At 36.0% G+C, this 15,711-nt stretch overlaps 1 protein-coding gene and 1 pseudogene across 1 annotated transcript; one reads left to right on the forward strand and one right to left on the reverse strand.

Annotated features, from left to right (window-relative positions):
• Nucleotides 1-7,258: 7,258 nt before the first annotated feature.
• Nucleotides 7,259-7,976, forward strand: LOC140820313 (plastocyanin-like). Its single transcript, XM_073180661.1, has one exon. The coding sequence runs from the start codon at nucleotides 7,359-7,361 to the stop codon at nucleotides 7,860-7,862; it is 504 nt and encodes a 167-aa protein (XP_073036762.1). The 5' UTR covers nucleotides 7,259-7,358; the 3' UTR covers nucleotides 7,863-7,976.
• A 49-nt stretch (nucleotides 7,977-8,025) lies between these two features.
• On the reverse strand, nucleotides 8,026-13,908 carry LOC140820312 (phospholipase D delta-like; annotated as a pseudogene).
• Nucleotides 13,909-15,711: the final 1,803 nt, after the last annotated feature.

Genomic DNA, 15,711 nt, shown 5'->3' on the forward strand with positions numbered 1-15,711 from the left:
AAGAAAATTAAGGTGCTAAGAAGTGATCGTGGAGGTGAATATGAATCACCATTTGCTGAGTTTTGTGCTCAACACAGTATCAAACACGAAAGAACTGCACCTTATTCTCCTCAGCAAAATGGCATTGCAGAGAGAAAGAATCGCACATTGAAAGAAATGATGAATGCGTTGCTATTAAGTTCTGGTTTACCACAGAACATGTGGGGGGAAGCTGTTCTAACAGCAAATTACCTTTTAAATAAGGTGCCCCGGAAGAAGCTAGATAAAAGCCCATACGAGTTATGGAAAGGTAGAAGTCCTTCCTACCAATACTTGCGAGTGTGGGGGTGTCTTGCTAAGGTAGCAGTACCCACTCCAAAGAAAGTAAAGATAGGACCAAAAACTGTGGATTGCATTTTCATTGGATATGCTCAAAACAGTAGTGCGTATCGTTTTCTTGTACATGAATCTCAAATACCTGATATTCACAAGAATACGATAATGGAATCAAGAAATGCTTCGTTTTTTGAACACATGTTTCCATATAAATCTAAGGAAGAATCAAGTTCATCCAAAAGATTGTATGAAACAATTGATGAAGAACAAGAGCTTGATCAAGATATTGAACCTAGACGTAGCAAGAGAGCTAGGACTGAGAAATCCTTTGGTCCGGATTTCATCACTTTCATGATGGAAAGTGAACCTCAAAGCTTCAAGGAAGCAATTAGTTCATCTGAGGGACCTCTATGGAAAGAGGCTATCAATTCCGAAATGGAATCAATTTTACAAAACCATACGTGGGAATTAGTAAATCTTCCTCCGGGAAGTAAACCACTAGGCTGTAAATGGGTTTTCAAAAGGAAAATGAAATCAGATGGAACCATAGATAAGTATAAAGCCAGATTGGTAATTAAAGGTTACCATCAACGTGAAGGGCTTGATTACTTTGACACATATTCTCCTGTATCGAGAATAACCTCTATTCGAGTGATACTTGCGATTGCCGCCTTGCGGAATCTTGAAGTACACCAAATGGACGTAAAGACTGCTTTTCTAAATGGGGATTTAGAAGAGGAAATTTACATGGAACAACCTGAGGGATTTTCTGCGACTGGGCAAATTGAGTAGATTCACGAGTAATCCAGGAGTTGAACACTGGAAAGCAATTATCAGATTGCTAAGATACTTAAGGAACACTCGTGATCATGGGCTGCACTATACCAGATATCCTGCTGTTATCGAAGGATACAGTGATGCAAATTGGATATCTGATATGAAAGACTCAAAATCTACAAGTGGATTTGTATTCACTTTAGGAGGTGCAGCAATTGCGTGGAAATCTTCTAAACAAACTGTAATAGCCAGATCCACGATGGAATCTGAGTTTATAGCTCTTGACAAATGTGGTGAAGAGGCTGAATGGCTGCGTCACTTTTTAGAAGATGTTCCAGGATGGGAAAAACCAGTGCCGGCTATATGCATACATTGTGATAGCCAATCTGCAATTGGAAGGGCACAAAATACAATGTATAATGGTAAGTCTAGGCATATACGTCATAGACACAATACCATTAGAACTGGAGTTATCTCTGTTGACTATGTAAAGTCAAAAGATAATATAGCGGATCCGCTCACTAAAGGGTTACACAGAGAGTTAATTGCGAAATCGTCAAGGAGAATGGGGCTCAAGCCTATAGAATAAATTGGTGCGAAGGAAAACCCAACCTACGCTGACTGGAGATCCCAAGAACTAGGTTCAATGGGACAACCTAATTGCATTAATTTGGAGAATCACTGTGGGGGTTATCCCTAGTCCATTCCTATTATGAAACAGTGAATGTTGAGGATAAGCTTACGGCTTTTAATGATTCTGATGAGAAGCAATATAGAATCACCTATGTGAGAGAGAAGTGGGGCCGCTTCGAAGGAATTGCAGGGCTCAATTCTAGACCCTCTTGCAGAACCAGGAGTGTGTTCATGGCCAAAACGAACACAATCATGAGAACTGAATAGTATTAGGAAGAATCTTGTGTGGAGTATATCTTAACTCACACAAACGGCTGTACAGTTCAAAGACATCATGTCTACTGTCAACCAGTGAATTATTATGCTTTCACAAGGGAAGGTTCAAAGGGTAATACCTACCTATCCTATGCAAGATTCAACTGTTGAACTTTATCACGAAAACCGTTGAATATCTTTCAATTTCCATTTATGTGGGGGATTGTTGGACTTTTGGGTATTGGGCTTGGTCCATTTGAATGAGAAATTGGACAAGTTAATGGTTGGTAAGTGGGAAGTGTCCCACATAGGAAAAAGAACAAGGCATTGGTGAGCTTATATTGATTTACACTTTGTAGAGGTGTAAGTAAGATTGGTCAAGAGGCTCTCTCGCGCGCGCACAGGAGCAGGGGGGGTGCAAATCATGGGCCCGATTTGCAGTGGAAAAAGGCTTGACTTGTGTGCAGGCGTACGTGCGCGTCGAATGTCGGACCGATCAAGGCAAAATTTCCCACCAAGATTCACCTGGCTTTTGCTAATTTTCTTTTTCGAAATTTCAGTTATGAATGACCTTCCAGCTGCCTGACTCTTCGTGCGGCTCGAGTGACTGTTGGTGCTCCAGCTGGGTGACGGTTGGTGCTCCAGCTGGGCTGGCCTTTGGCCTTTCGGATGCCCAACGGTTACAGCCGTAACTGTCCATATGAGTGCCTATAAATAGAGGCAGCCTCAACCAACCAAGATATCCGAAAACACTCCCCTACACTCTCAGATTATTTTCGAAGCTGCTCTTGTCTTCCTGTCTCGGCATCCGCTGCTTCCACCGGCTGCTGCTCCTCGGTCGTTGTTTGATCTCGCGATAAAGTTCAGGTACTTTTTCAGTTCGCCGTGGTGGTGCCTTGTGCTACGGTACTACTGGTTTTCCGCTGTATCCTGGGAAACAGACGTCCACGTTCATCCTCGCAGCACGCACCGGAGGGGCCGAATCTGTTTTAAGGACACTGTATTTCATACAGGCCTCGGTTTGCTTATTTTAAGCTTTGCGATACTGTTTTGTTTCTCGTTGGTTTCTTTGTTCCTTTCTGTTTGTGCGTATACATTTTGTATAACAGTATTCAATCTATTTTTCAGTTTGTTTCCGCACCTTAAAGTTAACTGATCAACATTGACAACAAGATTATCGAATTCAGTTTTCACCGAACTGCTTCACTCTTTCGAAAAGATTGAAAATATTCAAGTGTTTATTCAACCTCCATCTAAACACTTTCACTCAGCCAACCGATCCTAACACAGTATAAATTAGGTATGTATGGATGAGCTTTACGAGATAGTATGGACTATAAAAAAACAAGTAAACATGATATTGATATGATTATTGATATAGTGATCATATCTTTATCATAGCAAGTAAACACATACATAGTTGATTGATTAGGCTGCATATCTCGTTGTAAACTAGTTTGAAATTTGAAATATTAGGTGATTTAATTCATTTAATTGTTTGTATAATTATCGATCGCGCTTAATTTGTGATAGAATGTGCAACTTGTTAATGGCACGACCACGCCATAACCCGAACAAGACTCTTGTTCCCTTCAACAGACCTCTTACTAAACCGAGCACGTACACCCTCGGTCTGGTTACTTTGTTATACGACATTAACTATGATACTTCTCTAAATAAAAAAAAATATAGGGTTTGGCTGAACCCCTAAAAGTGAATTTGAACAAAATAGGAGAGGGACTAGGTCACTAGACCCGAACCTCTTGCAAATTACAACTACATCTTTACACATCGTAATCTAGTTTTATACAACTCAAAGTATGCATAACTAATAAACTTATTATTTCATTCTACAAGTGTCTTCCTTTAACGTTGTTCTAATACCATTACATGATCCCAAATGACTATTAACTCGTTCAAACTATTTTTAAAAAAAAATATTATAAATTAGTTTAGCATTAACTCTACTTGCTTGAACAAATTATTTATTCAAGCTATTGTATAATCTAAAAAATAATTTCAAATCTATATCAGGAACAACGCAAGAAATTCAAATGCCGGTACCCTTCAGTCAAAATACATTTATTTTGCGGTTGGATCGACGGATGCATTTTATTTGAATAAAAGGTTTCGATTTAATAACGGACTTGAAATAATGTTCGAATTCTGTAGGACCGAGTGTTTGCCGTTTTACCAAAAGCTATAGCTGGTGGTAATGGTGCAACTCAAATCTTTTAAACCGCACAGCAGTTCAAGAACCACGGTTCGATCGCTCTACCAAGCAAGGACAATTATTGCACCCAAAAATCTCCCTCTCAATAATTGCACTCCTTGCAATAAATGGAAATCGAACCCGTGGCCTTGGATCTGATACCAATTGTAGGACCGAGCCCTTGCCGCCTTATCAAAAGTTATAGCTGGTGGTAATGGTGTAACTCAAATCTTTTAAACCGCACAGCAGTTCAAGTACCACGGTTCGATCGCTCTACCAAGCAATGACAATTATTGCATCCAACAAATTCGATGCATTTCGAATCCACCACAATTAATACTACATTTGTCTAAATTCATAAATATATAATTGAATTTATTTGAAATTAGTTTTTTGTGTTAGGAACAATATTGGGTACCACAAAACTATTTATTTTTATGGGCCTGCTGATTAGATTGGGCCACTCTAGTCCATATAACTCTACCTTCTGTAGCTTGAGTTATTATTTAATATATTTAGTGGATAGTTCTTTGATTTTTAATCAGTTTAAAATATATAGCAGAGCAATCATATTATTTTTTTATTATTTTTGTTTCTTGAAAAAAAATTTCTTTTTTTAAGAAAAAATTATGTACAATTTATTTGACATATAAAATAAAAATAGTTATATATCCAGGCGTAGTTGTAAAAAACAATTTCTAGTACTCTTGCATCTCAAATATATAAGTTCGTTTGTTTTTTTCATACATTAAAAAATCGTTGAAAAAACAAAGTTTACGGACAAATTTATTATTTGAATGATATTCATTTATTTAAAAAATAGCTGCATATTTTCCAAGATCTATATATATATATATATATATATATATATATATATATATATATATATATATATATATATATATATATATATATATATATATAACACAACACCTTGAATATAATTAAATCATCCCCATATACTTTTCAACTACCTACCACCACAATTCACACGTCTACTTTTCAATCTTTCAACCATATTAAAATAATTATCACCCTATATCTTTATAGATTTATGGTTAATTTTTGTGCATAATATATTCTAGTGAGTCTACATTAATTCTGATAACATCATATTCAAATGTGTAGAATCGAGTGATTGTCGTTTTATCAAAAATTATAGCTACTGATAATGCTGAAGTAAACTATATAGCAGTTCAAGTATCATTGTTTGATCACTTTCTCAATAGAGAAAATTATCACATCTCAATATTCTCCCTCCCAATAATTGTACTTTTAAAATCAATTAAAATCGAAGTCGTGACTTTGACTCCGATAATAATTATAAGACCGAGCGCTTTCTTCACCAAAAGTTATAGCAAGTGGTAACCTATAGTTCAAATTTTTTTCAAACCATATAACAGTCTAAACAACATATTTCGATCGTTCTCTCGACGGAAACAATTACCTCACCCCAGAAAGTACCTATTTTCAATGTTAGAAGAGATAGCAAATGTGCCATATATTGTTTATGTTTTGTTTGATTCCATAGTTGTTGTACTACTACAAGTCATGGTGGCTTTGTATTGCATTTGTACTGCACCATCACCTAAAAAATCAGAATCTTCAACATGTACTTTTTTGTGTACTGCTGAAAAGTGTATCTATATATATAATTTCTTGTATATATATATATTTGGTATTTCAATTTCCTTAATCGTGTTTCAATGTGCCATTCTCCCATAGAGTTAGAGGTAATAAGTTCTTCACATTTTGTTTTTTAGTTGAAATAAATATTTTTTCGCAATTATTATTGTTAAGCAAACATATAATAACGGATTTTAAATTGTAACCAAGCGTCGCCCAGTGGTTCTATACCCGATTCATAAATAGAAAGTTTCTCCGGCCCCTTTCTAATCGGGGATAAAACCTTATTCAAGAGGGGATCGAAAATTTTGAGGTGGAAATGAGAATATTAAAGGTTGCGTTTATATTCTTTATAACTAAAGTTTAAAATATTTAATTTAGGAATATTGTTAATAAGACATAGAGTTTAAATTTATCAGTATGATTATATTATATACATAGATTTTAAATCGGTAATTTTTAATTTTTTTATTGGTTTTTTATAGTATTAGTTAGTAGATGAGTAAAAAAGAAAGAAAGAATTGGTCCTGGAAATTGGCCAATGTTGATTTTTGATCTTCAAATTTGGTCTAAGAAGAATGAACTATGTTTTCTCGTCGGAGTGCGAATGATCGGGGATCGTCATGTTAGTAATATCCGATCAAAATTCTACTTTGGCCAATTTCAAGGATGAATTCTTTCTGTGGTAAACTCTACTTTTGTTGTCCAAAGAGATAGTAGCATAACAAATTAACTAGTTACGCACAATCTAGTGGTTAACATCATCAATCTTCATACCCATGCCCTGTCATAGTATAGTCAATTTTTCAAGATTTACATATATTCTAAATTATTATTCAAACAGCACATGGCATATGTATATATATATATATATATGTGTGTGTGTGTGTGTGTGTGTGTGTGTGTGTGTGATGTGGATATGTTGCACGCGTATCGTACGCTTATGTGAGGACAGATGAAATGTCACTCACCGGTGTGAAAATTTTATATGTTTCATCACATCCAATATGTTTATGACACCTCGTCGATACTCACATAAATGTGCACGGTAGATGTGTGTATGTGTGTGTGATGTGGATATGTTGCACGCGTATCGTACGCTTATGTGAGCACGGATGAAATGTCACTCACCGGTGTGAAAATTTTATATGTTTCATCACATCCAATATGTTTATGACACCTCGTCGATACTCACATAAATGTGAACGGTAAATGTGCAATATATTTAAACTATATACACACACATGCGTATGTGTGTGAAAGAAAATAATCCACTTTCAATCATAAAATGAGCTAAAAACTACTTCAATTTCCTACCTCAAAATACAGTAGAGCCATCCAATCCCACCTGAGAGGATAGCATCCAATCAATCTTTATTTTAATCAGATATCCAATCATCCATTATCTTATAAATCACAACTCAACAAACACACACCACACACACTGCAATCACATACTCTTCTCACATATTAAATCCTACCTCAAGATCCAGCTTTTCTTGATTTCCAACTAGTAGGAGAAAACGAAACAATAATAAAAATGGCAGCTATTACCTCTGCAGCAGTCACTATTCCATCATCATTCACTGGCCTAAAGGCTAGTGCCTCATCATCCAAGGCTGCCACCTCTGTAGTTGCCACTCGGGCCGCCCCGAAATTCTCTGTCAAGGCCTCATTGAAGGACTTTGGCGTCGCGGTCGCAGCTACGGCCGCCAGTGCGATGCTGGCTAGCAATGCCTTAGCAGTTGATATCAAACTTGGTGGTGATGATGGTTCTTTAAGCTTTCTCCCAGGGGAATTTGAGGTGGCATCAGGGGAGAAAATTACCTTCATAAACAATGCTGGATTCCCACATAACGTGGTCTTCGACGACGACAATGTTCCGGCAGGGGTCGATGTATCCAAAATTTCAATGGATGAGGAGGCTTTACTCAACGCAAAAGGGGAGACTTACTCTGTATCTTTGACAGAGAAAGGGACTTACACTTTTTACTGCTCCCCTCACCAAGGAGCTGGAATGGTTGGGAAAGTAACTGTAAAGTAAAAACCATAGATAGTACTTTGTACCTGAATGAAAAGTGCAAGTCATCTCATTTTTGTACTCGTTTGTAATAACTGAAAATTGAAACTCTCTTGTATGAGATATGATGGTTCTTTACACTGCTACTGCCATCCAGTAAGTGGATAAAAGTTGAAATGAACCAAGAAATTGTAATACGATAATTATTATTTTATAGCTTATGATGAAAGAATGAGACAAAGAATTTGTGTATCCGAATTACAGACCAATAGACACCATATGTGCAATACAATCAGATGTTACATGACAACACCACTAAAGTTAAATATTGTAAAATCTTGTGTTTGTTCATATCTATTTATGACCCCTTGATGGGATAACAAATATCTGTAACCTATAGACGTGAAAAAACTATTGCAAGTTTATGTAGTCAAAGCATCAGGAAGACTGGTTGGAGCTCCAAGCACCTTACCGCCAACATCTGGAAAATTTTCATATCCGAGCAATGGAGAAATCTTTCCATCTTCATCTACCTGCACTGGATATTTGAGAATATGGCCTTGTAGTGGAGTAAACTCGTCAGCTGTAAATTTCTGCCAGTTATCATTAGCGATAGAATTAACTTTTGCCACACAGTTCAATTTCTCAGGATTCTTGAAGCAGTCATCAATGTTTCCCATGTGCTCCGCCCAAAGCGACATTCGGTAGCCATATACCTGCAAATGCATGTCAGTTAACCAAATTGATAAACAATATCTGTCAATGATATGAACTTTATGGACTACGTCAATGTTGAGAAACTTTAAATATAGAGATACGTGAGCTTATTATACTCACGCCTGCATATTATAGTCACAAGATATCGGGAAAAAGACAAAAAACTATTGACACGTCTAGCTAACCTGCCCATATGGATGAGCCTTCTTTTTAGCCCAGGTGTGATGTGGCTGATAGGCGCCCATGGCGATCTCGGTATCTCTTGAACCCGCCATAGACCGTTGGTTTATATTGGCAGAACCCAGTATAACATACTCATCATCCACTACCATTCCTTTGGCATGCACGTATATCATAAAACGCCTGAATTTTTGCGAAGGTACCTGGCAAGAGTTTGGTATCAAATTATTGTGGTATAACTAATAAAGGGGTCATCATGAAATCTAAGACCGTTCCAACAAGTTAGCAAGGTCTAATTTTTAGTCTTCTTTTATTTTTAATTTTCACACCCCCTCACCAAAGAGCAATCTTGACATCTAGATATTATATTTTTTACTGATATACTGTGTCAATATGGATCAAGTTCGGCTTAGAAGATTCGGCTTCCATGTAAAACGGTCCAAACAATTGGTATTTTCATGTTAGCATAGTATTTCAAATGAAACAAGAGTCAGAAGAGGTATGAATTCAGTGGCATTTATACAAACAGGAGATGTTTAAAATGTAAGATTATTACTGAATTTCCATTTGAGGGGGATTGGCCGTTTGCAGTTGATTCATCAGTCGGTTCCTCTCTATTGCCAAGACAATAGAAATTCAGATAGTCAGTTGGCTGCACATTTTCAAGCTCAGCAGACTTGATTTCTCGGGCAATAATTTCATACATCATTTGCATTGTCTGCCCCTGCAGATAAAATATGTCGAGAATAAACTACCAGAAGCATACTGCATGTGCAGAAAGCAAAAGATCAAACATTTTATGTTTTCATCAATTCTTCAAATATTCTTTCCCGCTCAGTTAGATTGCTTGACACTTCCCATTATGTAGACTAACTTGTTTGTTGCATTACCTGCCAATAAAGGATTTCTTGGACTGAGGCTGAACTGGGAACACCTTCAGGCCACATTGGGATAACAACGTAAACGGTAAATCTTTCTTTTGCCTTTATTTTGCTGGCTATCTTTAACGCCAGTTCCATTGGAATTGTATTGTCAGCACCTAAGAAGCATGAACATGTTAGATAAATAAATGCAAGATAGAATAGGAGACCATGAATAGGAAGGCTAAATAAGAAAAATGATCGTGTGCATGTGTAAAATTTTGATGCAGAAAGAAAGTTTTCTTTATAAATAAATTCTTAAAAACGCATTTGATTGTTTTGGCAATCCCCTCCATGGGGGAAAATCCAACTTCCAGGTACAGTTTTTTCAAGAGTGTGGTCTCAAAAATACAATGAATCGCCAAATCAACTAAAATCCTACATCCGACCGGACCCATACTTGGATGTGTTGAAATCTTAATCCAGTTCAAACCAAGTAATGCTGTCAAGTTAAAACTGAAATATCATAAAGCACCCCACCTGCATCTTTGTATGAGGGCCAAGCATAAGATGACCCAAGGAAATATTGATTCTCAATATATATATAGTGTTGAGCAGATCTTATCGCTTTGATATAAGCAGACTGAATGCTCTTATCAATCACCAAATTTTTAGCGCAGACTAAGTTCTGCGATAGAGAGAAGTCCGGAAGATTAATATAACTGTGAGTTTAAATAAGCCAGAACAAAACATTTAAGTCCAGGAATGACAATAAAGTTTAAGCCAATACTTGCTCCTCGGCTGCATGTACATTTTTGGGAAATCCTTTCAAAGATCCTGAGTCTATAGATCGGAAAACCTGTTGACATCAAAATAACCATCAAGTTCAACACTTTAGCCTCCTCGAGTCAAAAGGAAAAGTTTTTTTAAGTGAGACAAACCTGACCTGAACATGCCAGTTTTGGGGATCATCTTCCTTGGAAACCCATAATGAAGGGTGATCACTTGGAACAGTGGACGAAGGGCTAATTATCCATGAGATGCGTTCAATCTTTATCAAAGCATCATCATGCCAACGTGATATTTTTTTAAAGCGGCGTCCGAACTCTGACCATTTAGTGGCTTTTTTCCATCGTTGCTCAAAATTTGTAAGCACATCATAAGCAGCCGGGCCTTCAATTTTGCAGTGTAAATCATGCCATGGTTGTCTTGGGGCCTTTGTTCCTGCCTAATAACATGACAAAAAATTTAAAACCCATGTTTTTGGAAAATAAGTATTGTGGTAACGAGTTAGAATATTAAACATGTTTCCTAGTTGGTTTCATGGTTTATAATGGTACATGGACCCTTGCTTACAGGAAATGTGGGATTATGATAATCCTCCTGAAACACTGTGTCGAGATCACGAGTTATTCTATGTTCAGGTGTATCATAGCGTCCATCACAGATATCAAGGCCACCAATGAATGAAGTTATCTTCCTGTTGTTGCCATGGCCTTGAGTGTCCACTATCACACATTTCTGATGGTGAGTATAAAGAGTTCCGACAACCTGCATAAAAACACAAGTAAATATGAAGAATAGGTCAATGTCTAGTTGTTAACATATGCACAAGTTTTTATAAGAATGGATTTTATTTCGAAGGGATGAGCCAAGCAAGGCAGCCATCACTACACAAGAAAGTTTCCAAATTTCACATGCAATTTCCCCTCCCCATAAAAAAAGCATAAAAATAAGACAAGGTTGCCCCCCTCTCAAAAGCTAACGAGTCTGTCTCAAGTTGTATCCTCAAGTTTGGAAAAACATTTCAAGGTTTAGTTGGTCTTTCGAGTCATTTTTACTTGATAACCCTTAAGCAGAAGAATCAAAATTTGAAGAAAAAGTTTGACTCAATAACTGGTTTAAGAAAGTGCAAGATACAAGTTGGTAGCACGGGCTGAAATTAAGAGAACAGCGAGAACACGGTATTGTTTGGTCAGCTGTTATTTTGTAAGAATCCTATTTTATTGAAATGACCAAAAATATTCTATGGGGAAGTCTTCCTTCCCGGTTGCAATTATTATATAGAAACATGATCTAAACGTGGTGAAACATATAATGGCTTTTCTGAACGAAGACCTAAATTGAGTAAAAGAATTAACGGAAATGGCTCCCAAAAATGTTAAAATTAGAAGCAAAAGAATAAACATCTACAGGCCCCTAGGGATATCAAACATTTAGACTAGATAAAAATGCTAATGTAGAGTAAAGCATGCCTGTTGCTTGAAAAAGCTAAGTTTACTGCTAGCATAACGAGGGGCCAAAACACAAGTTACTGAAGAATGCTTGAAAAACTTTCGGGTTTCCTCATCATGAGTTTGCATCACTCCTGCCTGCACTAAAAGATGCCATAAAGCGGATTAGTCGAGTATCTTGACAACTGATAAATGAAATAGATAGATTAGTCATAATTTCAGATGAAGATTGAGTCACACGTTCCATCAACCAAACTTTTGGGTAATTGTCCTAGAAATCAAGATAAACATTAGCTGTCCTGAACATTTGGCAACTTCTCCATCGATATTTTCAATTGTATGTTTTCTAATTCCATCGTAAGACATCGATACGTTTATACATGGAAGGGAACAGGTGCAGGAAATCACGATAAAAACCATGTCAAACCTAAAAGTCCCATGCCCAGAAGGGAAACAAATTTAGCCCGAATTCAGGAAAATCACTACAAAAATTTAAGATTCAGGTATACACAGGCCACAGCTACGAAATTCCCCCTCATCCTGTCTCCAAGCAATCATCTTGCCTCTGTACTACATACACCTTATTAACATCAATCGCCCCAATAAGAACTCCAAGCAGGACATGTAAAAATAAATCCCCCTATAATAATGACATTGTGACCATTCAGAATCAAATTCCATACCGTGTTAATAAAAAACTTGCTGTGAGAAGTCTTATCATCCCAAACCAGCAACAACACTCTCACCCCTTCTTGTGACTTGTACTTAAGCAACTCTCCCAAATTCAAATTCCCGCCTCTTGGCAAAGGTTTGGTGGGCTCCCTGATAAGCCGCACCTTGTGATAAATCGACCATCCGACTATGTACACCAAATGATGCGCCTCCATTATCGCATGGCATATATCCTCCCAACACTTTCATGCTCAAAATTACTCTGGTCGTCTAACTCAATCTCTGGCAGCATCCCATCAATCACATGTGCATCCTGATATAATGTTACCTTCCCCCCATGGCGTAGCGGAAAATAGCTTTCATTCAATCCATAATTTTCTGAAATCCCATTAAAATAAATGGGATTCTTGCAACAGGGAATGAATGTCATCTGCAATCGAATGGCTGTATCCGGCTTTGGGGGCTTACCACCTGACCCGAGCACGGGGACCCACTCATCAAACGGCTCGCCAGCCGCAATCTGTTTTGCAGACACAAGAGCCACTCCGATGAGCTCGGCACCGAAAACATCGTTGTCTTTAACCTGAAATTCAACCTGGTCCACAACAATGCAACATGAGGCGCGATTAATTATAATTCCAGATGAACCCTTTAAACTTACCAATAATTCGGGAAGATCGTAAAACATTTCGAAATAGTCTTAGCAGAATTGGTAATAAAAAAATGTCAACTTCTATTAATCAAATCAATATCCAAGCATCCTCTAGTTTAGCATGCGGGTGGTCAACAAAGATAGCATTTTCGAAATAAATATTCCTTTAGTATGATGAACGAAATTAGATTCAAATATAAATGGATATAGTAAATCAAAGATTCAAGATAATTGATAAGTCAACGATTCATTCCAGCTGGAACCCACCTTGGAAACCGGGTGAGCTAAGGGGATCTTGAAATTCTCATTCCAAACCGGATTCTGCGAGTTGGAAATGACCCGAGTACGCGCAACTCGTGCGCCCGCGAGACAAACGGTGACGTACGGATCGCTGGTGATGATCCTTCTGTGGTGATGCTTGGATTTCCCGCCGCTTCCGCTCCCGGAGAACGGCTTATGGCAGACATCGAATGCGGTGAAGCACCGGCGGAGGCGCTCGGAGACCATATCCATGTTAGGCAAGCACCTAGCTTCAAGGATCCTAAGATCAAGGTCTCCATGAAGGTATATCATATTGTCCGAATTCTCTTCCGCCATTGGTGAGCGTTGGCTGCGGCGGCGGAGAGGTGGGTGGGTGTTAGGTATCTCCGCCGTGGCCAGGGAGGAGCGGGTGCGGAGGCGGAGACAACTATGGGGAATGGGACGTGGGTGGCATCTGTATTTCCGCAGGTGTAAGAGAAGTTATTTAGCTGGAAGTTTGAATTATGTGTGGGGCCCGTTTCTATATATCGGGATCACTCTTTTTCCATTGGTTGGTGGCAAAAGAGGAAATTTGTAAAATAATTTGATCAACCACTTTTTTTAAAAAAATAATTTTAAATTTTTTTAAAAAAAATTGGCTGATCAAAATTAAAAATAAAAATAAAAAGGTCAATGGAAAAAATATGTCTTTTAAAAACAATATTATTTTTATTACATTTATGTAATACTTTCTTAAAAATAGAAAAATAGGCATAAAATGTGTCACCTAGTGAATTTATGTCCTAAAATAAATTTTTATTGATTATGTGATTTGGTTTCTATAATATTAAATTTCAGTTTAGTCGTTAATTTTTGTTTTACTTATCATTTTAGTCTTTATTTTTCGATGTGCCGCCTACATTAATAATTTCAATGAAAATAAGATAAAATTATCAAAAATTAAAATATACATAACTATTATTTAAATTTGATAATATAAAAGATCAAAAATTTCGATGATTTCTAGTATTCATATAGAATTAATACAAATGTTGTTTACACCTAAGTAAAATAATGGGTTATGTGCATATTTTTATATGATAATTTTATAAATTTACTTAATATTTTAAATTTCAACTAAATTGAAAATCTTTTTAGTATTCATATAGAATTAATACAAATGTTGTTTACACCTAAGTAAAATAATGGGTTATGTGCATATTTTTATATGATAATTTTATAAATTTACTTAATATTTTAAATTTCAACTAAATTGAAAAGGAAAGTTGTGAACAAAAAGATTTCCACTTCTCAAGAAAGTTGAATTCGGAATATTGGAAAAATAGTGTTGGATGGATTACTTTGGATCACAGTGAGAAATTTTTGCTAATTCTACTTCTATAAAAAAAAAATGAAAGCTAATAACGGAAGTAAAAGTAATTTAAAATTGTAATTAAAATTAAATTACGCGGCAAGTCTCAATATCATTAGATAATACAGAATTTTTATATTTTAGATAAATTGACATCAGGTATTGATGACAACATAAGAGAAAAAAGTACTCGAAATGTAGTTTAGAAGAATCAAATGTAAGTTTAATAAATAAAGTGTTGCACATTAAATTCATTACTTAAATTCACTACTAAATAGTAGTGAATGTAATATTAATTACATGGTTAATAAAGAGATGCATTTAAATTTATATTTAGCATTTGACTTATAATAAAGGTACTACTTTTAAAATCCAACCATATGATAAGTTTTATAGCATTCAAATTTTGAAGTAATACACTATATTAGCTTAATGAATCTATATTTGTAAAGCGAATCGGTTCGATTTATATTTTAAATAAAAGTAATATTTTTCATTAGTTAGGTAAATGATTTATCTCACAAAACTGACATGTAATATGATCTCATAAGAGTTTTTTTTTGTTAATTTGAAATATATTTTGTTTTGTAATATACTTGAATTGTCTATGAATTATAATTATTTGTATAAAAATCATATATATTAAATAATTTTAACGAGTTAAACTATATAATATTGTTATTCAATTTTATAATATAATAGTAAATTATAAATTGTATATTACTCCAATTCATAACCTCGATCTCATTATTATTTTTACAATAAAATTGTAATATAAAATTAAAAGTCAACCTTACCCATCATTTGTGTGAAAGGGAACACGAACACGTGGCAAACAAGGCAAATTGTGACTCTTTTATATTCGTTTAGTCATCAACCTTGTTACGCAATATCGTGATAAAGATATGTTCTTGTGAACTCATCAGAATCAAAATCAAATACTATA

This window comes from Primulina eburnea, chromosome 18 (assembly GCF_022965805.1).
Source record: "Primulina eburnea isolate SZY01 chromosome 18, ASM2296580v1, whole genome shotgun sequence".
In the NCBI taxonomy this organism is placed as follows: domain Eukaryota; kingdom Viridiplantae; phylum Streptophyta; class Magnoliopsida; order Lamiales; family Gesneriaceae; genus Primulina; species Primulina eburnea.

What these genes read in the sequence shown, in the direction of transcription:
- LOC140820313 (XM_073180661.1), top strand. Translation starts at nt 7,359, where the DNA reads ATGGCAGCTATTACCTCTGCAGCAGTCACTATTCCATCATCATTCACT.